At 47.9% G+C, this 26,291-nt stretch overlaps 1 protein-coding gene across 8 annotated transcripts in view; it reads left to right on the top strand.

The window, feature by feature from the left end:
• The window catches only part of Vrk3 (VRK serine/threonine kinase 3), a 35,865-nt gene that overhangs the window by 295 nt on the left and 9,279 nt on the right, over positions 1-26,291 (top strand). Inside the window, exons 1-13 of one of the 8 annotated variants that reach the window (XM_040278819.2) lie at positions 27-164; positions 2,949-3,025; positions 6,089-6,228; positions 8,288-8,437; positions 9,705-9,899; positions 12,015-12,079; positions 14,591-14,657; positions 15,973-16,057; positions 16,309-16,414; positions 17,093-17,185; positions 20,202-20,334; positions 21,568-21,688; positions 22,078-23,242. In XM_040278819.2, coding sequence (XP_040134753.1) covers positions 6,090-6,228; positions 8,288-8,437; positions 9,705-9,899; positions 12,015-12,079; positions 14,591-14,657; positions 15,973-16,057; positions 16,309-16,414; positions 17,093-17,185; positions 20,202-20,334; positions 21,568-21,688; positions 22,078-22,510 — 1,587 coding nt within the window. In that variant the 5' untranslated portion in view covers positions 27-164; positions 2,949-3,025; position 6,089 and the 3' untranslated portion in view covers positions 22,511-23,242. Of the gene's footprint in view, positions 1-19; positions 165-2,948; positions 3,026-6,088; positions 6,229-8,287; positions 8,438-9,704; positions 9,900-12,014; positions 12,080-14,590; positions 14,658-15,972; positions 16,058-16,308; positions 16,415-17,092; positions 17,186-20,201; positions 20,335-21,567; positions 21,689-22,077; positions 23,243-26,291 lie in introns of those variants that run through there. The other 7 variants (XM_013365872.4, XM_040278820.2, XM_013365873.4 and 4 more) reach the window with 7 other exon arrangements.

A 26,291-nucleotide genomic window follows, 5' to 3' on the forward strand; every position in this document is an offset into this window, starting at 1 on the left:
ACAGCTGATCTGCCGCGAAGGCACTTGGGAAATGAAGTTCCCAGGTAGACAGCCCGGGGGCAGTTTGGAGGTCGCTGCGCTTGCTCGGGAGCCCTGCCTCCGGGAAGAGGATGCGTGCGCAGCGTCTCCGGCGCCAGAGGAAGTTTCCTTGGGGCAAAGAGAAGGTGAGTCCCACTTCCTGCGGCTCTGACCGCAGAAACTCTGGCGCCCACCCCTCTTCTCAAGTCCAGAGGTGAGGGAAGTTCCTGGCTTCCTTCGGAGTCAGCTGGGCTGTGGAGCCTGTGACTTCAGCACGACCCTTCTTGGGAAGCGGAGCCCCCTCGCCCTGGGGCCTGGACTAGAGAGGCTGCGGAACCTCTCCGCGCGCTAGGACCCCAGCCCCCTTGGACGCTGGTGGGCGTGGCTAAGGTTAAGCCTCTGGGGTTGACAGATGCTCCGCCTTGGCAGCTGAGTCAGCCCAGGTTTTCTGAGAAGGGGGCGGGCGACATGTCACTGTCACCTAGGCTGTTGTCCCTCCGCGCTTTTGATGGAGTCTAGCCTTTAGCCCTCTTGCTGTGTTGCGTCTTGGAATCTAGGAGGAACATAGTAGTTGACGCATAGTAGATGTTAATAAAATTTTATTGAATAAGTAAAATAAATGGATGGCTTGCCTGAGGATTGGAGCCTCGGGTTTCAGCCTGTTCTGGGCTCTGGGTGTACTGTGGTGAGCAAAGCAAACAAAACCTTCCATCTTGCAGCTTATCAGCCTATTCAGAGGAGTCAGCAATAAGGAAGTTAGAGTATGTCAGGTGGTGACAAGCTCTACGAGGAAAAATGAAATGGTGGGAGGAGGATAGTGTGTACTATGAGTAGTATCAAAAAAAGATCTGTCCAGAAAGGTGACATATGAAGGGAGAACTGGAGAAAGTGATGGCATGAGCATGACATGGGCAGAAAACATTCTAGGAAGATGTGAGAACAAACGCAAAGGTCTTGGGGCAGAAAGATCTTGTCATGTTTTGGGAAAAAGCAAGGAGGCCAGTGTGGCTGGCTTAGAGTGAGCAAGGGTGTATGGGAGAGGTCAGAGTGTGAGTGGGACATGGGAGATCACGTAGGGCCTTATGGGCTAAGAATTTTGACTTTTACTCTCTGAAATGGAAGCCACTGGAAGGTGTTGAGCAGAGGAAGGACAGGATCTAAGATTTAATTGCTGCTTTCAGAATAGATTGTAGGGATGAGGGTAGAAGCAGGAATTCTAGTTCTGTAATAGCACAAGGTAGAAGTGGCTGAGACAAGGCTGGTGACAGTGTAAGAGTAGGGGACAGGCAGATGTCTGTGGTTGAAAAATCCAGTATTCCTCCTGGCTCAGTTCTACACAGCATCAGCTTTCATATTAAAGACTGAAAGAATGTTCTCACCTGCAGCCCAAGAACCAGTGAAATTTTTGTTTTTGTTTTATGAATTTGTGCCATTTGAGAACATGAACTTTATAGGTCCAGATTTGAGTTCTGTCTCTACCGCTTTCTAGGTGCATAGTCTTTGAGCAGCAGTTTGTAAGTCTCAAGTATGAGATGCGTATCCCTGGCTTATAGAGTTGGTGAGAAATTAAAATAATATTTCTGGATCTGCCACTTGAAGAGCTGTATGGCCTTGATCAAATCACTGTCCCTCTCTGAGCCTCTCCTTCCACATCTTAAAGGGAAAAGTTATTCTTCTGTGAAAGGTGATTGTGAAGATTTCAATCTACGTATGTTGAACTCATGAGTTGGGAGCTATTGTTAAATAAGCAATTAAACCTCTCTGTGCTTCAGGTTATTCTTTGATCCAGTTATGGAACAAATTATCTCAAAATGCAGTTCTGTAAACAGCCATTTGTCATGGCCATGGGTTCTGTGGGTCAGGGTTTCAGAGCAAGCAGGTGGGGCTGGCTTGTCTCTGCTGCGTGACATCTGGGACCACAGCAGGAAGACTCCAAAGCTGGTATATCAATTACCTAGAAGACATGCTTCTTTGCATGTCCAGTGGCTGATGCTGACTGTTGTGTGAGGGTCAGTTCCTCTTCATCTGGACCCCTCCATGAAGTCTATGGGCTACTTTAGGCTGCCTCGTATTATGGAAACCCAGTTCCACACAGGAGCATCCTGAGTGAGCCAGCCAGGTGCATGACCTGGCCTTGGAGGGGGCATGTCATTACATAATTATGCCCATCTTTATTGGTAGGAGCAATAGTAGGCCTCAAATCCAAAAGGAAGGGTTCAGAGCCCTGCTTCTTAGTGGAAAGGGTTACCTTTTCCGAAGAGCACACAAGACTAGAAATATTGCTACAGCTGTCTTTGGAAAGTATAGATGCCACACTCTCCTATAGAGGGCTGGGGGCATAACTCAGTGGTAGAGTTTAAGGGCCCTGTGCTCCATCCCCAGCTCAGGAAGAAAGAAAAAAAAATGGGTAATAATTTTCAGAACCTACCTCTTGGGCTTTGATGTGGACTAAATCAGGTAACAGAAAATTCTCTGCCTGGAGGGACCCTCCACAGATGTCCATGACCCACTCTGTGGCTTCCCTTAGATCTCCGCTCAGTTGCCCCTCCCAGTGATGTCCTTTTTGACCACCCCATATAAACAGTGACCTGCCAACCCCCTTGGCACCCTTTTTCTCCTGAGGTACTTTATTGTCCTCCTTAGTGCTATCTCCTCCTGACCTGTTCAACAGTTACTTGCTCATTTGTTTGTTAGCTTGTCTTCCTACCAGACTGTGAGCTTGCTGAGGTCAGGGGCTGTGTTTGTTTCCTTTCTAAAGACTGAAAGAACTAGGACCTCCATAGGTTATTACTGCATGAATGAATGAATGAATGAATGAATAGACTTAGCACTTACTGGCTGCATGGCCGGTGCTCAGTAAATATTATCTTTCACTTATTTGTGAATTGAACCGAGTCCAAGTCATTGTGTCCACATTTGTTCACTTCTAGGCTACTATCAAGATGAAATTTCCAAGCCAGTGATTCCAGAGCCAGACTGCCACTCTATAAAGGTACCATCCCCTCAGGCATGTGACTCTTGAAGCTGATTCACCAGCAACCCACTCCTGCTGTCTCACCTCTGTTGCAGCCAGCAGACTTCCTTCCTGGGAGGAGTGTTATTGTTAGTGTGGCAGGGCTCACCTGGTTAGGCACTTGTTCCTTCCTGGGGGCCTATTTTTATCCCAGGGCACTGGCCCCTAGGGAAAATCCACTTAACATGAAGCCACTTAACACCACCACAGATTTCTAAACCATCCTTTTGTTTACATATGAAATCCAATGGTGTCTTTGTGTATTATTAGTCAGACTGGGCTAGTCTTTTCCACAGTAACAAATAACCTCCAAATCTCAGTAGCTTAACACAAACACAAGTTTTTTCCTCACTAATACAAAGTTTGGACAACTCTATATCCAGCTTTGATCTCATGGCTCCAGCATCAATACCTGACCTTCAGGCTTGCCTAAAGGAAGAAGGGGAAAGGCAGAGAGTCCTGTGGCTAAACAGATGCTCCCCAGTGTTTACACCTTTGAGAAGACAGATGTGATTTAAATGTTACTGCCAGAACAACTGGCAGTAAGACAATCACTCAGAATTACACCCCTCCTTACTGGAAAGGAAAAGGATACTTGACAGTGTTCTTCGCAGACCAGGTCTTACACAGCTCTTTTGTTTGAAATAGCAAAAGAACCCTTTTATACCAGAGTATGATTTCTGCACTTCTGTAGCCTGGGAGAAGGAGAAACTCTTTTTTTTTCCCTGAGATTTCTTTCATTAGCTATATGGATGGCCTGTGGTTTTTAAGAGAAAGATCTGTAATTCTGAGGCTGGGGATGTGGCTCAAGCGGTAACGTGCTCACGGGGCGCTAGGTTCAATCCTCAGCACCACATAAAAATAAAATAAAGATGTTGTGTCTGCCGAAAACTGAAAAATAAATATTAAAAAATTCTCTCTCTCTCTCTTTTAAAAAAATAAAAGATCTATAATTCTGTATGTCATCACTTAAAGGAAACAGAGGCCCAAGAAGCTCTGAAATTACAGTATGGAAAGAGAAAAGGGAAGGATAGAAATGTTAACAAATGGAATATAATAAGATAGTGCTTAAAATCTTTCAAGATCGAGGTGTGGCCAGTGACAGAGAACTTGCCTAGCATGTATGAGTCCTTGAATTTGATGCCCAGCACTGGAAAGGAAAAAAAAAAAAAAGGAGAAAAGCTTTTCAGTGACTAGGCCCTGTTCTCAGCACTTGATATTAGCATCCACTAGACTTCAACAATCTTTCTGTCAGACAGGTGCTGGCACTAGACATTTTGTATTGCTAGGCAGACAGAGATAAAGAGAGGCTAAGGAACTTTCTCAGCCTGGGCAAGTCTGGAATTCACATCCAGTGCACCTGGGACCAAAGTCTGTGATTTCAAGGACACCACTGGGTTTAATTAGAAATTTGCATTGTAAGATGTGTTAGTCGGCTATAATGAAATACCTGAGATAATCAACTTACAAAAGATAAGATTTATTTAGCTCACAGTTTTGGAACTTTTAGTCTATGGGTAAATGGCCCATGGCTTTGGGCCTCTCTGATATTTCAGCTTTTAATTGCTGCCATACACTAAATCTTAGAATACAAGAACAAATAAAATATCTCTCTCCCCCTCTCCCTCTCATCTCCCTCCCTCCCCCCCCTCTCTCTCTATCTATCTACTTAAAAGATGTTCAGTTATAGTCATCCTATGGAGACATGAGTTCTGAATTTTAAGTTTATATGTATGAAGGAAAAAAAAATTTTGAAATGACCTCTGCACACCAGGCACAGTGAGGCACACCTGTAATCCCAGCGAGTTGGGAGGCTGAAGCAGGAAGATCACTCAAGTTTGAGGCCAGCCCTAGCAACTAAGCAAGTTCCTAAGCAACTTAGTGTTTCAAAATAAAAATTAAAAGGACTGAGGATGTAGTTCAGTGGTAAAGCGCCCCATGGTTCAGTCCCTAGTACCAAAAAGATAAAAAAAGAAATGCCCATTGCACCGTCATTCTAGTTGTTTTTCACTTATTAACTGCTCCAACCCTGCCATATCCTCGTTTGTCATAGACCTGTGTATGGTTTTGTTTTTAATTTTCAAAAAGTATCAGGAACCATTTCAGTGATACACCAAGCATAGCAAATAATGTAATGAATAACCATTGTCCCACTAAATTAGTCAGAATTCATTATTCTAGAAACTAATAAAGCCTGAAATCTTGGTGACTTCATACATAGTTGTCTTTATCAATCACGGGATCCCAGAGTGAACCAGGCATCTGTCCTTTGTCATGTTGCTATGTTACCTGGGATACATGATCTCCAAGGCAGGATAGATGGAGGAGATGCTTTAGCCAGGAGATGACTTCCACCCACACCCCTTTGGCCAGAGATAGTCATGTGTGCCTAACATAGCTGTAAGGTGGCTGGGAAATGTAGGGGAGCATGTGGATATTTGGGGATACAGTCCCCCCTGGCCCCATTGTGTGGTTTAAGAAATAAGCATCAAACCAGGTTTGGTGGCCTACACCTGTATTCCTAGCAACTTGGGAGGCTGGGGCAGGAGGGTCACAAGTTTGAGGCCAGCCTCAGCAATTTAACAAGACCCTCAGCAATTTAGTCAGGCCCTGTTTCAAAATTTTGAGATGAGGATATAGTTCAGTGGTAGAGTGCCCCTGGGTTCAATCCCTAGTTCAAAAAAAACATTTTTTTATTATTTTTTAAAATAACCATTACAGATGCGGTTGAAGACCCTGGGTGTGCCTTCTACACAGGTGCTCGCTCTGATGGGAGCAGTTTTCTGACCCAACTCTGCAGGACCTCAGGGCATCCACTACTCCTGGGAAGTCTGCCACTTGCTTGTATTTGGTCTGCTTTATCCTTGGGTCATTAGGGAAGGACAAGTAGCTAAAGCCTCAGCACAGTGGGTAACAACTGATTTCAGAAGTGGCCTCTTGCAGGATCTGAGAGTGACAACTTCTCTCCCCTTCACCATAGGACTCTGATGACCACCTGTCAGCTGGGGATTGGCTTTTTCTTTCAGCTCCTCATCCCTGTCCCTTTCTGTTTTGTAGCATGATCTCCTTCTGTCCACACTGTGGCAGAAATATTGAAGCAGCTTTCAAATTCTGCCCCTACTGTGGAAATCCTTTGCCTACTGAGGAGCATGCTGCATCCCAGACCTCTGCCAAGCCACTTGAGTCGTCCTTCCGAGGTAAGAACCAGGACTTTGAGCATCCTTGCAGCGGGGTAAGGCACATATGTGGATGTGTGTAAGTTTTCAGGATGGACAGACCCTTTTCAGCCTTTCTGACCCTGCCTGGACCCTGCAGAAGCTCAGGGCTCAGGCCTGGACAGCTCTATACTCATCCCTCAACAGCCCGCTGGGGTCTTGTCCCCCCTGTAGTGTAAATTCCGTCTGTCTTTTGACAACTCATGCATTTCTGTCTCCAGCCTGCACTCCTTCCCTGAACCCCAGAGCTCATAGAGCAGACTGCCTGCTTGACATCTGTCAGCTGTCTCATGTGCATCTCAGCCTGACCATGCCCAGAACTGAGGTCCTGATGTCACTGCTACCCGCGTCTACCCGCTCCCTAGAAGCAGCAAATAGTAACTCCATTTATCCTGTTTCCAAGGCCAGAAACTGGGGCCACCCAGGAGGCCTCCCTAATACGCCACCCTTCAGCACACCCTGTGGGTGCTCCCTTTCAAACAGCAGCGTCACCGCTTCCTCACACCCACCCTGCCCACCCTGCCCTCACCTCTCACCTATGTTGTTGCAGAAGCCTTCTTCTCTGGGCTTTCTTTTTCTTGTCCCTGTTGCAATCCTCTTCGTGTGGCACTGAGGGTTCCTGTTGAGACAGCCAGATCCTGTCACTCCTCTGCTCCCCATCTTCCATGTGAGGCCACACATGATTGGGCCCCAGCCCTCCCAGACGTCACCTCCTACCCTCCTGCTGCTGCTTAGATGGTGTCAGTTCCCTAACCACTTCTTCCCCTCCTCAGGCCTGGGCCTCTGAACTCTCACACTTGCTGTTCCTTGGGTGGATGGTCCTTCCCTCCTTTGCCTGTGTGTCCCGCGTTGCCTTCAGGTCTTTACTCAGCTGCCCTTACTCTTCTTTTTTTTTTTTTTTTTTTTTCATAGTTGTGGATAGACAGCAGCCCTTTATTTTCTGTGGTGCTGAGGATCAAACCCAGGGCCTCACACATGCGAAGCAAGTGCTCTGCCTCTGAGTCCCAGCCCCAGCCCAGCCACTGCCTTCTCACAAGCACCATCCCTGACACCCCTAATAAGACCACATCTTCCTATCCCCCTTTCCTGATTTACATTTCCTTTGGTCCTTGTGACAGGATTAGACACAAGATTTTACATATTTTTATTACTTTGTCAGTGAGCTCCATAGGACAGGAACTTTCAGTGTTTTGTAACCTGCTTAGATTGTGATTTTTGTAATCTGCTGTTTGCATTGCACAGCACCCAGGACTGTGTCCGGCACAGACTTGGTTGCTCAGAAGTTGGGGACATTTTCTGGGGGAGATCATGAAAGGCCTCCCCAGTTGAGTAAATTTTACCCAAGACCTAAGGATAAAGAAGAATTAGCTAGGTGAAGAGTGAGTGAGGGGAGGGCTTGGAAAGGGGAGAGACTGGGTGTGGGGAGCCAGGCAGAGTGGAGGCACGCAGAACAGTGTAGTTTGGGGGCAGACATGCAGCCTGATTTCTCATGAGGTGCGATGGTCAGGATGGACAGGGAGGTGTTAGGAAGTGGTCCAGTTCTGTGTTGATTTGGGTAAGGTGTAGTGGAGAGCGGTGGAAGAGTTTCCACAGAGTAAGTGATATGGTATGATCTGCATTTTGAAAAGACTTCTCTGACTGCTGTGTGTGAAAAACAGATTGGAGGTGTGGAAACCAGCTGGGAGGCCTTCCAGGAGTCAGGGGCTAATCATGCTGGCCGAGTTAATGATACCTGAAAGGAGAAGAGTTGTAGCAGTTACTGAAGAGGCTGAGGCAGGAGAAACATTTGAGCCTAGGAGTTTGAAACCAGTCTAGGCAACACCATGAGACCCTATTTCAATCCTTGACTCTTTCCCTCCCCCCTGTCTTTTCAGTGCAGGATTGAACCTAGGACCTTGTACATGCTAGGCAAGTGCTTGACCTCTGATCTGCATCCACAGCCCTGCAAGACCCTGTTTCAAAAAAAAAGAGAGAAAGGAAAGGTTCTGTGGTCCTATTTAGGGCCTGTGTAACTCCAGTGTGCATTTGTCCACTTCTCTAGGCTCAAGGAGAGAACTGAGTTCCCGTTCTGAAGTTCCTCCCAAGAAAGTAAAGTGGTCAAGCACTGCCACCTCTCCCAAATCATCCCTCCTCGTGGATGGTGACAATACTGAGTCTGAAGATACCTTGAATTCCCCTGAGAGACTCAAAGGTAAGAGTCAGGGTTCATCTGATTCTAGACAGGAAAGATGGGTTGTCTGACAGTGTTTGGGACAAAGCCTCCATAGCTCCAGCTGGAACGTCATCTCCCCTTGCACAGCCTCTTCCCCAGCCTCAAGTGCCCCCTTATTCCATCACCACCTGGCCTGGAGGTGCCTTACCTCACCACCCAGAGCTGTCCCTGTCTCTCCCTGCTGTTGCTCTCAGCCTGGTGTCCAGATGGCCTGGTTCCTGCCTCAGTGCTCAGCATAGCCCTGTGCACAGAAGACTCACTTTGAGGGATTTTCAGCCTTGGGTCTTTGCTGAGTCTGTTCCTTGGCCCAGAGCCGTCATCTTCCTCTGCCCTTGAATTCACCTCATTTCCAACACTCAGAGACCCATCCTGGGAACCCTCTCCTGAGCACAGCAGGCTCATGCAGAGGCCTCCTGTCACCACCCCCACAGAGCCTTTCCAGCCTCTGTCCTGCACCCAGTGCCTAAGGCTGTCCTCATATGCATGTTTTTGTCACTCAAGGCTCCATGTCCCTTTCAGGCTGGGCGTCCTTCACAGGTTGGGACCAAACATGTCTCATCGGTGCTTGCCAGCACTAGGGAAGCTTGAAGACCACGGGCCTATGTCCTCGGCACTGGCTCCCCAGCCATCTCCTGGCTCCTTCCTTCCAGGACCCAGAGCCTCTTGTCCTCGTGTGCCTTGAGGGGTGGTGGGGAGGAGGAGGAGGAGGGTAGGTGGCGTTATCTTTCCCTGTGTCAATGTCAGTCCCACCACCCCACTCTCCTCTCAGGGCAGGGACTTGCAAACCATTTCCAGGCCTTTTCATACTTAGTACAGGGCCAAGCCTGTTTCAGGATGTTTTGGGGTGAACATCTGGAATGTCCTTTTCTTCATAGAAAACTTCTACTCATCTAACAAGGCTCAACTCTAACCTCCCTTCCTCCAGGAGGCCTCCCTGGACTCCTTCAGCAGTCAGCCTTTGTTCTCTGGCCCTAATATCCCTCAGTACTGCCCCTTCTCAGACTCTACTCAAGTGGCTGTATCTTGATTAGACTTCCCCACCACACGGGGAGCTCCTGAGGGAAGAGTCCAGGCCTGACTCATGTCTAAGCCCCCAGTGTCGTTACAAAGGACCTGACCCCTAGAAGTCCCTGAAAGCATTTGCCCAGTGAGTGGGTCGGCAAACAGTGCCATGCGTGGTGTTTCATCCGCATTGACTTTCCTTTCCTGATACTGCCTTGGCTTTATCGAGACCATCCTCTTGCAGGGGCCTGCAGAAGACCCCCGACCCCCAAAAGCAGCCCACAGTCTACCAGGCAAAGCCCTCAGACCCTGAGGCGAAGCCGGGTGACCACCTCACTTGAGGCTTTGCCCACGGGGACAGAGCTGACGGACAAGAATGGGCAGCACTGGAAGCTGGGGACCCTCCAGACGAGGAATGACCAGGGCATTCTCTATGAAGGTATTCTGTCCAGTCAACCAGGGCCTTGGCCACACTGGGCCACTTCAACGCCAGGACAGACCAGAGAGGGCGATCCCCTTTGGAGAATGGGGATGGAGCCATGACTCTAGCTGCAGACCTGTGTCCAGGCAACTTTGTTTTAGACTCAGGACTGAAAAGTTACCCACTTGAGTGAATGCAGCAGTCTGTGAGTAAGGGGACAGAGTGGCAAGGCCTGCAGCCAGTCGAGAGCATCTGCCTGTGTGAAAAGTGTGCTGCCCCGTGATTCTGACTGCTGACATTAGGAGTGCAGGCCCAGTGACCACATGAAAAGGTCACTGTCATGCTCAGCCTGCAGAGACAGTTGTGTCCCCACCCAGAACTTGGGTAGGATGTTGAGATTGGTGATGTCATCCACACCAAGAAGATAGGTTTATTGCTTACTTAGTTGGGGTCTGGTGAAGAGGAGGTCATACCTTGGGAGAGTAAGGGAAAGAGGCAGCTAGGGGTGGGGCTGGGGTGAGGCTTCACATGCAGCCAGTGCCTGGCAAAGTTTGAATCTTCTGCCAGCTCCAAAGAGGGAGCACCCAGGCTTTCTTAGCAGCTTGCCCAGTTGTTGGCCAGAAGGGGCGGGGCTTAAAAGCTGTTTGTTGTCAAACTTCAAACAATGGAGTCAGACTCTGTGACAATGAAGAAAGTAAGTGCGGCAGTATTGTTGGTATGGATGATACCTAACATTCATTCATTGACTGCGTACACAAGGCTCTGTTTCAGCACTTTATATGCCCTTTTTGTTCGTAGTTTTTTTTTAAATATTTTTTCTAGTTGTCGATGGACCTTTATTTTATTTATTTATATGTGATGCTGAGAATCAAACCCAGTACCTCACACATGGTAGGCAAGTGCTCTACCATTGAGCCATAACCCCAGCCCTGAAATTTTTTAATTAAGATACAATTCATGTAACATAAAGTACAAAATTTAGTGGCTTTTAGTACATTAACAATGTTGTACAGCCACGTCCACCTTCTAATTCCAGGACGTTTCCCTCACCCCAGAAAGAAATCCAGCACCAGCTGGGCATGGTGGTGCACACCCCTCAGCCCAGCTACTCAGGAGGCTGAGGCAGAAGGATCACAGGTTACAGCTCAGCCTGGGCAACTTGTCAAGACCCTGTCTCAAGTGAGAAAAAACAGAAATTTTAAGGCCTCGGATATAGCCTAGTGGTAGAGTGCTTGCCTAGCATGTGTGAGGCTGGGTTCAATCCCCAGTATCACAAAAAAGGGAGGGAAGGAGGGAAGTCCAATGCCTTTTAGCAGTCACTCTGTTATGGTTTGAATGTCCCTGCCAAAATTCATATTGAAATTTAATCCCCATTGTGAGGTAGTTAAGAGGTCGAATGAGGTGGTAACCTTAAGAGGTGATCAGGTCACAGGAGGACTCTGCTCTCAGGTATGGGCTGTGTGTCCCACCATTCATGGATTAATGAATTAATGGGCTCCAGTGCAAAACAGGTGTTCCAGCATGTTCCATGTTAGCAAAATGGCTGGGATTTTATGTCCCTTGATCAGTCATTGGATATGGGTTGACCCAGGATGTGGCCTAGGATGGCGCTACTGCAGAAGATACACTGAATTCTCTCAGCCATAAACTGGAACAGCACATAGAAATTGTTGTCCATTAAGGAAGCCTGTCAGAGACTCAGGGCTCAGGGTGGTTATGGGGGCTAGTCAGGTGGCCTTTGCCTAACTCATACCCAAATCCCAGACTCCCAGAAGGACAGTAGGTGCTCAGCCTAAACCACACTGATGCACAAATGATTTAGGCCAAGTGAGCCCCTCTCATCAGTTAGGGAATGCTAGGCACCCTCCTGAAATTCAGTTTTCAGACCTTGGAAGGTCTCAGACCTGTAGTGTTAACCCTTTCCTGCACAGCTGGACATTCACAGAGAGAAAGAGGAAGCAGGAAAGGAGCTGTTTGACAATAGGAAGGAGCAGGTGAGGAGTGCAAGGATGCACTTGCCTGTGGGAACCCCCAAGAACTAGGACTGCTTCCTATGGCTGGGACGGTTGGGGATCATGGCCTTGACTTTTCCCTCAGGTTTGGACCTTGCTCATTGTTTCTGTTTCTTCACAGCTGAGCCTACCTCTGCCCTTGCCTGTGGATCAAAGCCCTGTAAAAACAGATTCTCACTCAAACTGGTGAGTGGCCTCTGATGGGGGAGCAGCTCAGAGGGGAGGGCTCGGGATTTTGCAGATGCACCATCAACTCCTGAGACCTCTGAATCTGTCTGTGAGCAGGAGAGTTCAGCCGGAGCCAGGGTGCCCCTGACCTGTCAATAGTGGCAGGACCCTGGACAGGCAGGCTCCCGGTTCCTCATCTCAGGCTTCTAGGAGACTCGTGTTCAGGCATGCCCTGCATATGATATTTTCTGGCCTTGTAACCCAGGCAAGCGCATCCCCTTATCAGTATCAATAACACTTACATCTTGTGGCCTACCTGCCCACTACTGCCAGCCTCATACCTGGCACACATTTATTGTGTAGCATTGTTCTGGGTGTCAGAGTCCAGCAAAGAACCCCTCAGATGGGGTCCCTGCACTGAGGATTCAGTGAAATCATCCACAGTGTGTGCTTATTAACAGAAGGCTCAGCAGACAAGAAGCATGTGTTCAGGGGTAGCCCAAAGGAAGGAGTAAAGGGAGAAAGTGAGAGCAGCCACCAGCCACGTGGGTGAGAGTGGCCTTCAGCACAGTGCAGGTGCTTATTAAGAGGGCATCGCCATGGTGCTCAGCCTCCTCCTCAACCCTGAGTAGCTGGCATCATGGCAACTTGTGTTTCCTTCGCTGAACTTGTACCTGGAAAACCAAGGACAGCTGGGTTGAGTGTCCCCTTTCAGCCCTAGACACAGGCTGTATTGATGGTTTGGAGCATGGCTCTGGGGCTTGATTCACTGATGACAGGTCACATGTGCTCTTGAGAGCTGGTTATGTGCCTGGCCCCAGAATTTCACAAGCACCACTTTGTTGAATTGACTCAACTTGCCCCAAGTCTTATGGGATTAACACAGAGTCCCCATTTAACTGTTTTCTGCACCATTCATATGGCACCTAGCACACAGTGACCTATTCCTGTCATTATAGCTACTGTCATCACCACCCCACACAAGTGTGGCACAAGCATATCTGCTCATGATTCGTCTGTCTGTCCCATCTGATCAGGCTTTCCTTCGGCCCAGAAGTATGTGGTGCTGGGCGGTGTGTGGCTCAGGTCTAGCTGTGGGGGAAAGACAGCAACATCACAGCCACATCAAGGAAAGGGACATGCTCAGGAGAGGAAGCACAGAGCCTGGTCACACCCAGAGCCTTCCTGTGCCTTGGGAAAGGCAGTCTGCTCTGATGTGTTTGGAAGGGCGGGTGCTTCATGTCCAGTAGTGTTCCTTCATTCAACAAGCCCTTCCTGCAAACTGGCACTGGGGACATCTGAAGAGCTGGGTTGGATCTAATTCCTGCCTTCAAAGAGCTCCCTAGCAGGGAAGGGGGCCCTGGGGAGGGGTAGATCACATGAGATTAAGAAGGCCTAAAGAAAAAAAAAAAAAAGAAGGCCTAAGCAGCTGTGCTAACATCAGCTCTGACTTACCAAGTGCTTACTGCATGTACCCGCAGTGTGGGGAGGGTGCTAGGAAGCCGAGAAGAAAAGACACAGGACAAGAGGAGGGTGGATGGGGACAGGGAACCAGGCCCTGTGCTGTTCAGTGCAACTAGTTTTGTTGGTTTTGTTTATGATTTTCAGTACTGGGAATTGGACTCAAGGCTTCACACGTGCTAGGCAAACTGCCTTCCACAGTTATGACCCCAGCCCAGCACCTAGTTACTAAGAACCCATACATGACAGATCCTGGGTTGAGTTTCACAAACACTATGTCCTTGAATTCTTTCAATAACCTTGTAGGGTGGCTGTTGTGTTCCCATTTAACTGATGAGGAAATGGAGACTCAGTCACTGAACCAGAGACAGCCAGCATGCAAGTCACTAGGTTCACTGCTATATCCCCAGTGCTCATGACAATGCTCAGGATACTGGGAGGCTTTGGAGAAAGAAAGAAGTGGGGAGGGGGAGATAGGGGTGGGGAGAATAGTTGTGTTTGAACCTAGCTGAATTTGACCCTGTGCTCTTAAGAACTCAACTGTACTAGTTGTTTAATTAAAATATTTGGTTACACTGATATTTTAAAAAAGACCCAGCCAGGCATGGCACACACCTGTAATCCCAGTAGCTCTGGAGACTGAGGCAAGAGGATCGCAATTCACCAACATAGTAAGGCCCTAAGCAACTTAGCAAGACCTGTCTTTAAATAAAATATTGAAAAGGGGTGGGGATGTGGCTCAGAGGTTAAATGCCCCTGGGTTCAATCTCCCATACCAAAAAAAAAAAAAAAAGAACCCAATGTCAATAATGGGTTAAGCAAAATAATATTTGGTTACTTTTTTACTTAAAAATCTGGGTCAGGAGAGCCTTCATAGGATATAGAGCCTTTTAAGGATATAACCTACAAATTGCCCACATTTCTTTTGCTCATAAACTCATTGGCCAGAAACTGCAAGAACTTGATAAATGTGGTCATTGCTGGCATTACCCTGAAGTATCAGTGGTGACTTGGGGCCCTTGTCTAAGGGAGTTCAGTGTGACATCCTCTGCCCTCCTGTCCCACCAGGATGCCAAGGATGGGCGCCTGTTCAATGAGCAGAACTTCTTCCAACGGGCCGCCAAGCCTCTGCAAGGTATTCCATGGGGAAGTGGGTCAGGGAAAGAGTGAGGGGTGCCAGTCTGTCACAACTAGCCTTCTGCTGGTGAGAGGCGGGTTAATATCCCATCTGTACCCACAGCCAGACTCCTGTCCTCCCTCGAGGCTCATATCAGCTCTCAAGAGTCAAGAAGTAAGTTTTTAGGAGCGCTGCAGGCTGGCTGTTACACGCAGCCACTGTTAACAATTAAATCATGTAAACTTACAATCAATGAGTTATACTGAAAACAAAGTTAATAAAACACTTGCAAACTCATCATTTCGTACTTATTCTATTCTACCATTTGTACTCTTGGGGTTACTTACATCGGTTGCATCTGTTTAGTGAAAATACTGCAAAAATATTGTGCTTCATCTCAGTCCATATTCAGTCACATCCTCTTTTTCTTTAATGTTGTTTTTTAGTTGTAGATGGCCAAATACCTTTATTTTTATTTATTTATTTTTATATGGTGCTGAGGGACAAACTCTTTGCCTCACACATGCTAAGCAAACATTCCACCACTGAGCTATAACCCCAGCCCTAGTCACATCCTCTTGGCTTGAAGTTAGCCATGATGGGAATTTCTTTTCTTTTTTTAAATTTTTTTGTTTTGTTTTATTTTTGTGTTTTGCTGTTGTTGTTGTTTTGGGTTTGGGGGGGTTGTTTTTTGTTTGTTTGGTTGGTTGGTAATAGGGATTTAACCCAGGGGAGCTTTACCATCCAGCTATAGCCCCTCACTTTTTTTTTTTCACTTTGAGACAGAGTCATACTGAGTTGCTTAGGGCCTCAACAAGTTGCTGAGGCTGGCTTTGAATTTGCGATCCTCCTTACCTCAGCCTCCTGAGCCACTGGGATTATGGGCATGCTCCACTCTGCCCAGATATGGTGTGAGAACAAAACTACTAGCATGGACTGGCTTTCCCTGGGCATACAGGTGTTGAACTTGTGTCAGCACACCACTGGATCTGTACCACCCCACAGAGACCCTGGCAAATGCAGTGAGAGTGTGGCCATTGGGGACCTTTTTTGGTTTTATGGGGTGGACATGGGAATGCAGAGGTTGCCCTGTTGTTCTTATCCCTTCCTCTTATTCCAGACGTGTATATGTATTCTCAGAAGTCACCTGTGTTCACCCTTGTCACCTGCAGACGTGTATTACAGACGTTCATGGGTTACCCATGCCCACCCCCATCCCCCACCCCAAAGTTTTTGTCTCCAACAAGGAGGCTCCAGCCGTGGTCTGGGCTCAGGCACTCTACTTCCTTGCCTGAGACCAGGCGGGCTAACACTGAGCCCCTGCCTCTGTTAGTGAACAAGTGGAAGAAGCTGCACTCAGCGCCCCTCCTGGCTATCCCCACCTGTGTTGGTTTTGGCGTTCACCAGGACAAGTACAGGTGAGTCACCTCACTGCCACTCTCTGGAGGACCCTTTCCTTCTCTCCCTGCCTGTATCTGCCATAGCTGGGACCTTGGAGCCACAGGTCAGTCAGTTACTTCCTTTCCCTCCTTTTAAGTCAGGCTGGTTCCCAGCAACCAGAAGCCCTAGTCTCACCTAGTTCTGGGGCCTGGTGGTGCTCCAGCCAGCCTTCATTGGGTGGCCTGCAATCTTCTGTGTCTCTACCTCTTGGGATGCACTTTTCTTCCAGGTTCTTGGTGTTCCCCAGACTGGGAAGGAGCCTTCAGTCAGTTCTGGATGAGAACCCGAAGCATGTGATTTCAGAGAAGTGTGTGCTCCAGGTGGCCTGCCGGCTGGTATGTAGCTGACAGCTGCTCAGGGTGTGGGGCATGGCTCGTCAGATCCTCATTTCTCAGCCTATTGATTTGTTGACACATCCATCCCTGCTCCAGTTTGCCAACATGGAGGCCCAGCAGGGTGGGTGAAAAAAGAGGGAGTTAGAACTGGTGTGATGAGCATTGCCATGGCAGAGAGAGCCCCCCCACCAGCCAGCTGAAGTTTAGGGCTGGATCAGGCTAACTGGTGGAGATGATTTCTAAGCCAGGAGTCATTCTGCACAGTGCAGAAGTTGGAGCTAGAGATAAAGATATAAATTGCTTAAGTAAGTTTAAGCTGTTCCCAGTAGGAGAAGTGAGCAGAACTCTATGTACGTGGGTGCTGGGTTATTTTTGCAGGGGGGCATTAGTCACTCCATCTTCCTTCCTGAGCATGCAGTCAACTAAGAGAATGAGATGGAAGTAGATGGAAAGCCAAACATTAGCTCTATTGCGGAAGGTTCTATAAGCCTGATTAGGAAGGTATTGGAGTGTGTTATCACAGTGACTTCTTAATGCTACAACCAGAATTAGGCAAGCTTAGCCCCCCAGCCAGTGCTGGGTGACCCCCAGGCCTGAGGATTCCCTTCACCTGGCTCTGATTCAGAGCGTCTTTGCACGATCATGACACTCATAGAAACACTTCCTTTCTTCTCCCAGCTGGATGCACTGGAGTTTCTCCATGAAAATGAGTATGTTCATGGAAATCTGACTGCCGAGAATATCTTTGTGAATCCAGAAGATCTAAGCCAGGTAAGAGCCTTATTCCCTTCACCCCCAAAGGTCTCTGGGCTCAGGTTCCATCACACTGCTAATTGCAAACAAAGGATTCCTTTCCATCATTTATAAAGAACTCCTTGTAATCAATAGAAAGAGATAAGCAACTTACTATAAAAACAGACAAAAGGTAGGAAAAACAGTTCATAGAAGAAGAAATCCGCTAGTCAGTTAAATATACAGAAAAGACACTCAACCTCCTTAATCATCATAGAAATGCAAACTAAGACAAGATACCAATTTTCACCCTTTGAATGGACAAAATTAAAACAATAATATAGCTGGGCACAGTGGCACGCACCTGTAATCCCAGCGGTTCAGATGGCTGAGACAGGAGGATCATGAATCCAAAGCCAACTTCAAAAACTTAGCAAGATCCTGTCTCTAAGAAAAGTATTAGAAAAGCAGGGACTGTGGATGTGGCTCAGTGGTTAAGTGCCCCTGGGTTCAATTCCCAGTACCAAAAAAAAGATAGTATAATCCTGGTAAGGATGTAAGGAAAAGAGAATTTTTCATACATTGTTGGGAATGTGAACCAGGCAACCTTTTTGAAAGTTACTATGGAGATAGCAATCACAGTTTTCAGTGTCTCTTGTTTTTTGATCCATCATTTCCTCTTACGGGAATATATATATAATGTATGGTGCATATCCATAGGACTTTTCAAAAATATATTCATACACAAAAAAGCACAAATGTTTCTGACAAGAATGGTTGTAACTTTAATGGGAAACGCCTTAAGTGTGTATATATATATATGTACATATTCATGTGTATATGTGTACATACACAATACTCCCAGTGGATTACTGATTAAATAGTAATTTAAAGTAAATTCTGTTTACTTTTTCAGGAAACAAATTTAGCATGACTTAGGCAAAAGTAATAAGAATGTGTATGTGTAATGTTTTGATCTATGGGATAGAAAAACTTAGGACTTTACTATTTTCAGGTGTAGCTAGATCTAGGAACTTTTTTTTTTTTTTTTAAAGAGAGAGTGAGGGGGGGGGAGAGAGAGAGAGAATTTTTAATATTTATTTTTTAGTTCTCGGCGGACACAACATCTTTGTTGGTATGTGGTGCTGAGGATCGAACCCGGGCCGCACGCACACCAGGCGAGCGTGCTACCAGTTGAGCCACATCCCCAGCCCAAGATCTAGGAACTTAAGCCCTTCATTAGGAAGCTGCCTCTTCCATCTCTGGGCCCTTCTTGCCTCCTCATTGCTCACTATCAGGCAGACTCTTCCCTCGTGGTGACAAAATTGGCACTAGCAAATTAGGCTTAAATTGCTGATGCTCAGCAACCCCAGCATAAACAGTAGAGGTGAATCCCCCTGAACAGCATGGCATGGGAGTGGGGGAAGGGCAGTCCCAGAGGAAAATTCAGAACTATGTATTACTCAGTAGGATTCTTCAGGGAAGTAGATCCAGCAAGAAGCGTGTATTATAAAGAGGTTTACTAGGAACCGGCTCACGTGATTGTGGAGGTTGAGCAGTCCCAGGGTCTTCAGTGGACAAGCCTGGAGAGCTGATGGTGGAAGTTCCATTTAAAGGCCAGCAGGGTCAAAACCCAAAAAGAGCACATATTTCAGTCCAGGTTCGAAGGCAAGAAATGCCTAGCAGTCAAGCCAGGAATCTCCTCTTACTCAGCTCTTCTCTTCTGATCACATCTTCAGTGGATGGGATGAGGTCCACCTGCATTAGCAAGGGCAATCTGCTGTACTTCATCTACCAGTTCAAATGTTATTCTCATCCAGAAGCACCAACAGAGACGCCCCAATAATGTTTGGCCAAGTGTTCAGGTACCCCATGGGCCAGGCAGGTTACCATGGAAAACTGACCATCTCAAACTGTGACCAGAGTGAGGATGAATGGGTCCTGCACAGACCAACCCAAGTTACCCACTTTCCATATGGTACAATAAGAAGCAGCCAGTATGGGCTGGGGTTGTGGCTCAGCAGTAGAGTGCTCACCTAGCATATTCGAGGCCCTGGGTTCAATCCTCAGCACCACATAAAAATAAATAAATAAAAATAATGGTATTGTGTCCAACTACAACTAAAAAATATTTTAACAAAAAGAAGCAGTCAGTAAAAAAATATGTGGTCAACTTTGTGTATTTCACAGATAAACATCTTACTTTTATTTTAAATTCAGTTAAGCTGAATTCACTGTAGCCCTTTGAGGAAGGGACTGTGGTATCAGCATTTTGCAAATGGAGAAATCAAAACACAGAGAAGTTTCATAACTTGCCCAGGTTGCACCAAAGGGCTAAGCTGACATCTTAAACCAGACCCTTAGGCTTTGAGTCAGTGTCCTGACCACTGCTAAAGTGCTGACACCTGGGTACCCGACAGAAGGTGTTACCCATGTAGAAGCAAGAGCCCCTCCCTGCCCATGTTTTCTAACCTGGTTGTTTAAAAGAAGCCATCTGGAATAATGCCTAAAAAACTCTTACTAGTAGTAGTTTTGTTCTGGGCAGTGGGTTTCCGGGCCTGGGGAAATAGATGTTGGTTTTGGGTCTTTTCATTTCATGCCTTCCCAGGCTGTTTGGCACTTTTGCTACAAGCATGGCTTAGTTTTAGAAGTCTAGAAGTTAACCTAACATCTATACAGAATAGGTTGGACTGGGGTTGTGGCTCAGGGGTAGGGTTGAGCTCTTGCCTAGCAGGTGTGAGGCACTGGGTTCAATTCTCAGCACTGCGTGTAAATAAATAAGATAAAGATCCATCAACAACTAATAAAATTATTATTATTTTTTTTAATGGAATAGGATGGGCGGGAATTGTAGCTCAATGGTAGAGTGTTTGCCTAGCATGTGTGAGACGCACTGCATATAAAGAAATAAAAACAAAGGCCCATCAACAACTAAAAAAAAAAAAATTTAAAAAAAGGAATTGTTTATTTCAAATTACACCCACAAGTAGAATCTCTGACTCCAGAATTTGTGCTCTTAATCTTCAATTTGTATGGCTTCTCTCCATGTCCACAGGTGACTCTGGTGGGCTACGGCTTTGCCTTCCGCTACTGCCCAAGTGGCAAACACGTGGCCTACTCAGAAGGCAGCAGGAGCCCACATGATGGGGACCTTGAGTTCATCAGCATGGACCTACATAAGGGATGCGGTAAGAGGGCAGAGAAGGGACTCAGAACCATGAAACGTGCTCTCACACAAGGGAGTTCTAGGGCTCACAACTAGCAGACAGCCAGGCACAGAAGAGGTGTAAGGGCACCTTAATGGGGACTTGGAACCATGGATGTGTCCTGACCTCAGGAGCTGTGAGGCCACAGTTCAACACAAAGCACACAAGAGGCTGACACTAGGCAGTGGAGGGATGTAGAATTCAGCACCAGGAACGGCAGTAGCTGGGCGCAGTTGCACACACCTGTAATCTCAGCGACTCAGGAGGCTGAGGCTGGGAGAACACAAATTCAATGCCAACCTCAGCAACTTAGCAGGCCCTAAGCAACTTAGTGAGACCCTGTCTCAAAATAAATAGAAAAGGGCTGGGGACATAGCTTAGAGGTGAAGTTCAATTGAACCTCTGGATTCAATCCTTAATACCAGAGAATCCCTGAGTTCCAGAGGGATATGATATAGACTTGGAAGATGAGAGCTGCAGTGGAGGAGGCGGTTGGCTGTCCATGCCCCAGCGTGGGAGTGGTGTCTTGGCAGAGGCCCAGACTTCTGCAGTGCCCCAGGGGTTGTCAGCTAAAGCTTTGGGAAAGTATGATTGTCCAGTGTGCAGAGTGGGAAGATGGCCCAGGGCAGACTCCTGAGCCTCTCTCTCTCAAAGCCATCCAAGTGCCTGCCCACATCCTCCCAGACTGAGCTGCCCTGGGGTAGGGATGGCACCTCTGCCTCCAACATCAGCTGGCAATTGGCTCATTCAGCCTTGATGTTGCCCAATGCTTTCTCAAAGAATTCCCAAAATAATGTGATTTGGGATGTATACAGAAAATAAAATCCCAGTCTCCTTTACTCTTTTTCCTACTAAGGATAGATTCAGTACCCACGCTCCAGGGCTCCTTTATGCCTGTTCCGTCTCCTTGTGGCAACTCCACCCTGTAATTCTTTCCCATGAGACTGTCCAGGGCTGGGTATTGAGGTCATGAGATAGGGCCTGGCCCATGGGTGCTGGGGATCTGCTGAGTGAGTGCATGACTGATAGGTATGGGCTGCTGAGGGGAGAAGGGATGGTTGAATGGGGGTGGTGGTGAACAGATGGGTGGCATAGGATGCCTGGCTACATGGTGAGCAGGGGTTCATGGTTGGGTGGGAGAGACAGAAAGGGGACAGACACGTCAGAGAGTGGAACATCTAGGCTCAGCTGCTGCCTCTTCCCTTCCCTTCCCAGGGCCCTCCCGCCGCAGTGACCTCCAGTCCCTGGGGTACTGTATGCTGAAGTGGCTCTACGGACTCCTGCCATGGACAAACTGCCTTCCCAACACCGAGGCTATCATGAAGCAGAAACAGAAGTGAGTCTGGGGCTCAGCAGAACCCAGCACTGGCCTGGGACCACTCCAGGTAGAGGAGGACCTTAGGTCACAACAGGGAGCAGGAAGGAAGGGGCAGCAGTGTCTCAGAGAGCCCAAGGCCTCTGCGCTTTCAGACAGGTGCTATGCTGTCCATTGCAGCAGGTGAGAGAGCAGGAACCCTGGAGCCCTGGGGTCGGATTCTGGTCCCACCATTGTGGGGCATTGGACGAGCAATTGGCCTCCCAGAGGCCTTGGTTCTCTCTGCTCCAGGAGAGACCATGCACTAAGCACCTGCGTCACAGGGCTGTGGAAGGACTTGGGGGAGTCAGGCACACATAGCACTTAGTGCCCATCATGTGCAGGACATCATGACTTTTTCAATTTCACAGGCACGCTGGGAACCTGAGCAGGTGGGCCCAGGCCCTGGCTCAGCATCCAGCACCAGCCACCCAGAGTCCATGCCACCAGCGTCAATGCCTCCCTCTCCTCTGCTTACAAAACCTCAGGTCTTGCCAGTTGTACTTCAGACATTCAGCACCAAGGACAGGAGAAATGTTGGGCTTGGGAGAAGTGTTATGTGCAGCAGGACCCAGGGGAAGAGCTGCCCTCGGGGGTACAGGGTCAACACCAAGGACAGCAGGAAGGTGGACTGGGAAGGCTGCTGCAGTGTGTGGCTCAGTACCAAGGACTATGGGGAGCTGGCTACAGGGAAGCCCTGAGGTCCCAAGATTGGATTCGGGATCTGGTGTAGACTGGGAGGGTGACCCTTGCCAAGGAGGCATCCAACAGGCTGCCTGGGAGGCAGCTGCTGTGCCCGTCTGAAGTGCAGGAGGGAAGTCAAAGTGGAAATACAGACCTGGGGCTCTTGGGAAATGTCTGCCAGAGCCCCAGCAGAAGATGAGGTTATCTGGGAAAGCCCAATCGGCAGGAAGAGGACGAGCTGTCCAGTGAGCACATGGTGGCAGTTTCTGGTTCTTACACACTGTGTCCCTAGTGTGTGTCAAGCCTTGCTCTCATTTTACTTTACCCCTCTTACATTTCCTGTCTCCTTTCTCTCAACTGTGGGTAGCCATTTGGACACACTTGATGTATGTTCTGTTGATGTGTTTACTTAGGTGTATTTGGATCCTTAAAATTGCACGGTGTCCCTGCTGTGTGATCTGTGTGAGTGGTGCTCTGCTCTGAATTACATCTGTTTCTGACTCCTCTCACGGAGGTCTCAGCTTCACATCATTGCACCTCACTGAGTTCTCTATTTCTGACTCCTACTTCTTTATGTAGATGTATCTGTGTCCTTGAATGATACAGGGTTGTCCTGTGTGTTTCATGTGTGTAAATGATATTATGGTAGCCTCCTCTTATCCTCTTTCCAGCGGGTGCCTACAACAGCAGATGGTACCAGGTGCTATACATTCTGTATAATATATATGTGCATTGCCTATGATAAAGTTTAATTGATTAATTGTCATTTGGAATTAATAACAATAACTTGTAACAAGTTGTAACAATACTGTAATAAAACTTCCACGGTTGTGGCATGCCCCCTGCTGAATATCTTATTGGTCTTAATCTGTCTTTCTTCTTATAAACCACAAATTAAACCACAGAAGATAAAACCACCAATAAGGGGGAGCTGCTGTACGTTCTCAGTCCCTCTCTTTCCTGCTTTCTGTCACTCAGTGTTGTTTTTAAACTTTAGCTATGCTGCCACTTCACTACTTCTGAATACTTCTAAGCTGGTTTGCCTGTCCCTGACACTATGTGAAGTTGCTGGATGTGTTTGCTTGGCATAAATGGTATGAAACCCTGAATTTCATCCTCCTCCAGGGTCTGTTCCTGCTTCCCACTACATCACGTCTCCTCCTTGCACATGCTCAGTACTTGGCCTGCTCACAGCTGTGACCTAGGCATGGTTAACATTTATCACATACTTGTCTGTGCTGGGCCTGGCACTCAGCTCTTCCCTCAGAACAACACTCCAGGTCATCATAAGGCGATTAAGTAAAAACCCTTGGACTCAAATACAAGCCATTCAGCTCCAGAGATGGCCCCTCTCACCTCAGTGTCATTTCTCAAGTGTGGGATGCTTGAGTGGATTGGGGGTGTCTGGGCACAGCCTTCCTTCACTCAGCAGATAGCAGACACCTCTGCTGTGCCAGCCTCTGCTCCAGGCCCTGGAGATACTGAGGAAAGACAAAAGTCCTGCCCTTAGGGAGCTCACATCTTACTGTGGGGACAGACAGTAAAGAGCTGAGGGGCGAAGCTTATGACATGTCAGGGGTCAGACTCCTGAGTGTCCACCAGCAAAACAGGGTGTGACTGAATGTCCAGGGTGGGTTTCAGCAATGGTAACAAGTGAATCACTCCTAAGGGCCAGTGAGGCTTTAAATAGTGGCAAGAAGGACGTCTCACTTTGGCACTTACCCCAAACATCTCTGTAGAAAGGGGAAATGGGTAGGCCTTCAGCTCCAAGTTACCAGGCACCTCTGTTTTAGAAGCCACTGGAGCAAGAGTCGATTGCCCTGTTTTGCAACTTACTTTTATATTTGGTTTCTAGTCCCCGCAGATGGCACTGGTTTTCTACCCAAGGCAGTGAGACATGTTCCTTTGAATGAAGCCAGTGAAACCATGAGTCACGGGATTTTTAGCACAGAGTGGACGTGTGTGCCTGGAGCTTGCGAAGCACCCTGTGCCAGCTTCTGATGCCTGGTTTAAGGACCTGGCTGAGCTACGCTCACAGGCCATCTCAGAGCAGCGTAAGCACGGTTCACGACTGCCTCCCCTCAAGGTGGTGGAGAACCCATCCCCTCCAGCATGTGCACACCTTCCTCTCATCAGAGCGTGCATTGTGGGTGTGCAAGAAATAGTAGTGGAGTGAATGACTAACATGTGACTGTGTGAGCCAGCCCCGCTTCAGTGTGGACGCAGGTCAGACTGACCTGGCAGCCGCCGTCCAGTAGGGGCGGGCTGGGGGTGACAGGGACTGGGAGGAAGCACACAGCAGAAAGCAGAGGAAGCAGGCGCTGCCCCCAGGCAGGATTTTTAGGTGGACAGAGCAGCATGTATTTGAATTCCTTCCAGTTACTTGGTTACTCGTTCATCGGTCCCTTTTTCCTGGGGTATCCATGTGCCAGGACACACCCAATCTGCTTGGGATAAGCCTTTCACACTTGGGAAATGGCACTGAGGTGAGAGGGGTCATCTCTGGAGCTGAATGGCTTGTATTTGAGTCCAGGTGCCTTTACTTAGTCACCTTTGATGACCTGAAGTGTTGTTCCGAGGAAAGAGCTGAGTGCCAGGCCCAGCACTGACAAGTATGTGATCAACGTTATGAAGTGGATCAGGGTGCCTCCAGCTTCCTTCCTGCCATTGGGGAAACCACACCGAGATACTTGTGGGTTGAATCCTCTCCTCCCTCCACATCCCCTGACTCCTGAAGACACTCATGTCACTATTTTCACAACCCCTCCCACATTCTCCCTTACCAGACTATCTTATTTATGTTATTTTTTGTGGTGCTGGGTTTGATTCCCAGGGCCTCCGACACGCTAGGCAAGCATTGTACCACTGAGCTACATCTCCAGCCCTACAGAGACTTGAGGTGGATGTGATATGCTTTACAGAATAGGTTTGCCCTCCCCAACAGATGTAGAGCACATAAAATAGGTCATAGCAGTCACTTTAATGTCCATGGTATCAACATGGGAAACTACTCCCAGAGCCCCGGCTGCTGTCCAGGACCACAGAGGGCATCAGTTCAGAACAGGGCTGATCTTGATGCTGTCCAAAAGCCCCGCCCACTCCCAGCTCAGCTTCTTGGTGACTGGGTGCTGTAACCTAAAGGACCACTAGGGGACCATGTTGCAACTTACACATTTTTCTGACACCTAGGACGTATTACCTCTGGCCTTTTTCCTATCGTTAACGGATATGTATTCGTTTTAAAAATACATGAAGGAGGGGCTGGGGTTGTGGCTCAGCAGTAGAGTGCTCACCTCACACGTGCGGCGGGGTCCTGGGTTTGATCCTCAGCACCACATAAAAATAAATAAAATAGAGGTATTGTGTCCAACTACAACTAAAAAATTAAAAAAAAAATACATGAGGGAATGAACTAATGAAAAAGGGTATAGACTTAGATTCCCACAGGCTGTGCAAGGCCCTTGCTGGACATCAGATTGGTCCCTATTCCTAGATGGTCATGGAGTTCCATAGAAGCAGACAGTGGCTTACTCCTCTGCTATTGGAACGTCTGTTTTGTGCCATAGCTTTCTCATTCACTTCTTTATCCATTCACTGTGTCCTGAGGCTGCTGGGATGGGGTACCCACCCTTCCCATATGGTGTATGGATGGCTGCCATAGGTGGCAGTGACCGACGCGTGGTGCTCAGGCTTCTAGAGAGGATTGAGTTCCTCTATCTGGAAGAATCAAGGAAGGCTTCCCAGGAGACTAAGCTCTTGAGCTGCATCCTGAAGGGAGAAGAGCCACCTCCTACTTGGTGCTTGGGGTTAGGGTTGAGAAAGGCCATCCCTGGTAGCAGAGGCCAAAGTTGTGTGTGGCTGCATGCCCTAGTAAGGACCAGGGTTAATTCAGTGCAGCTGC

The sequence above is a fragment of the Ictidomys tridecemlineatus genome, chromosome 15 (assembly GCF_052094955.1).
Source record: "Ictidomys tridecemlineatus isolate mIctTri1 chromosome 15, mIctTri1.hap1, whole genome shotgun sequence".
NCBI lineage: Eukaryota > Metazoa > Chordata > Mammalia > Rodentia > Sciuridae > Ictidomys > Ictidomys tridecemlineatus.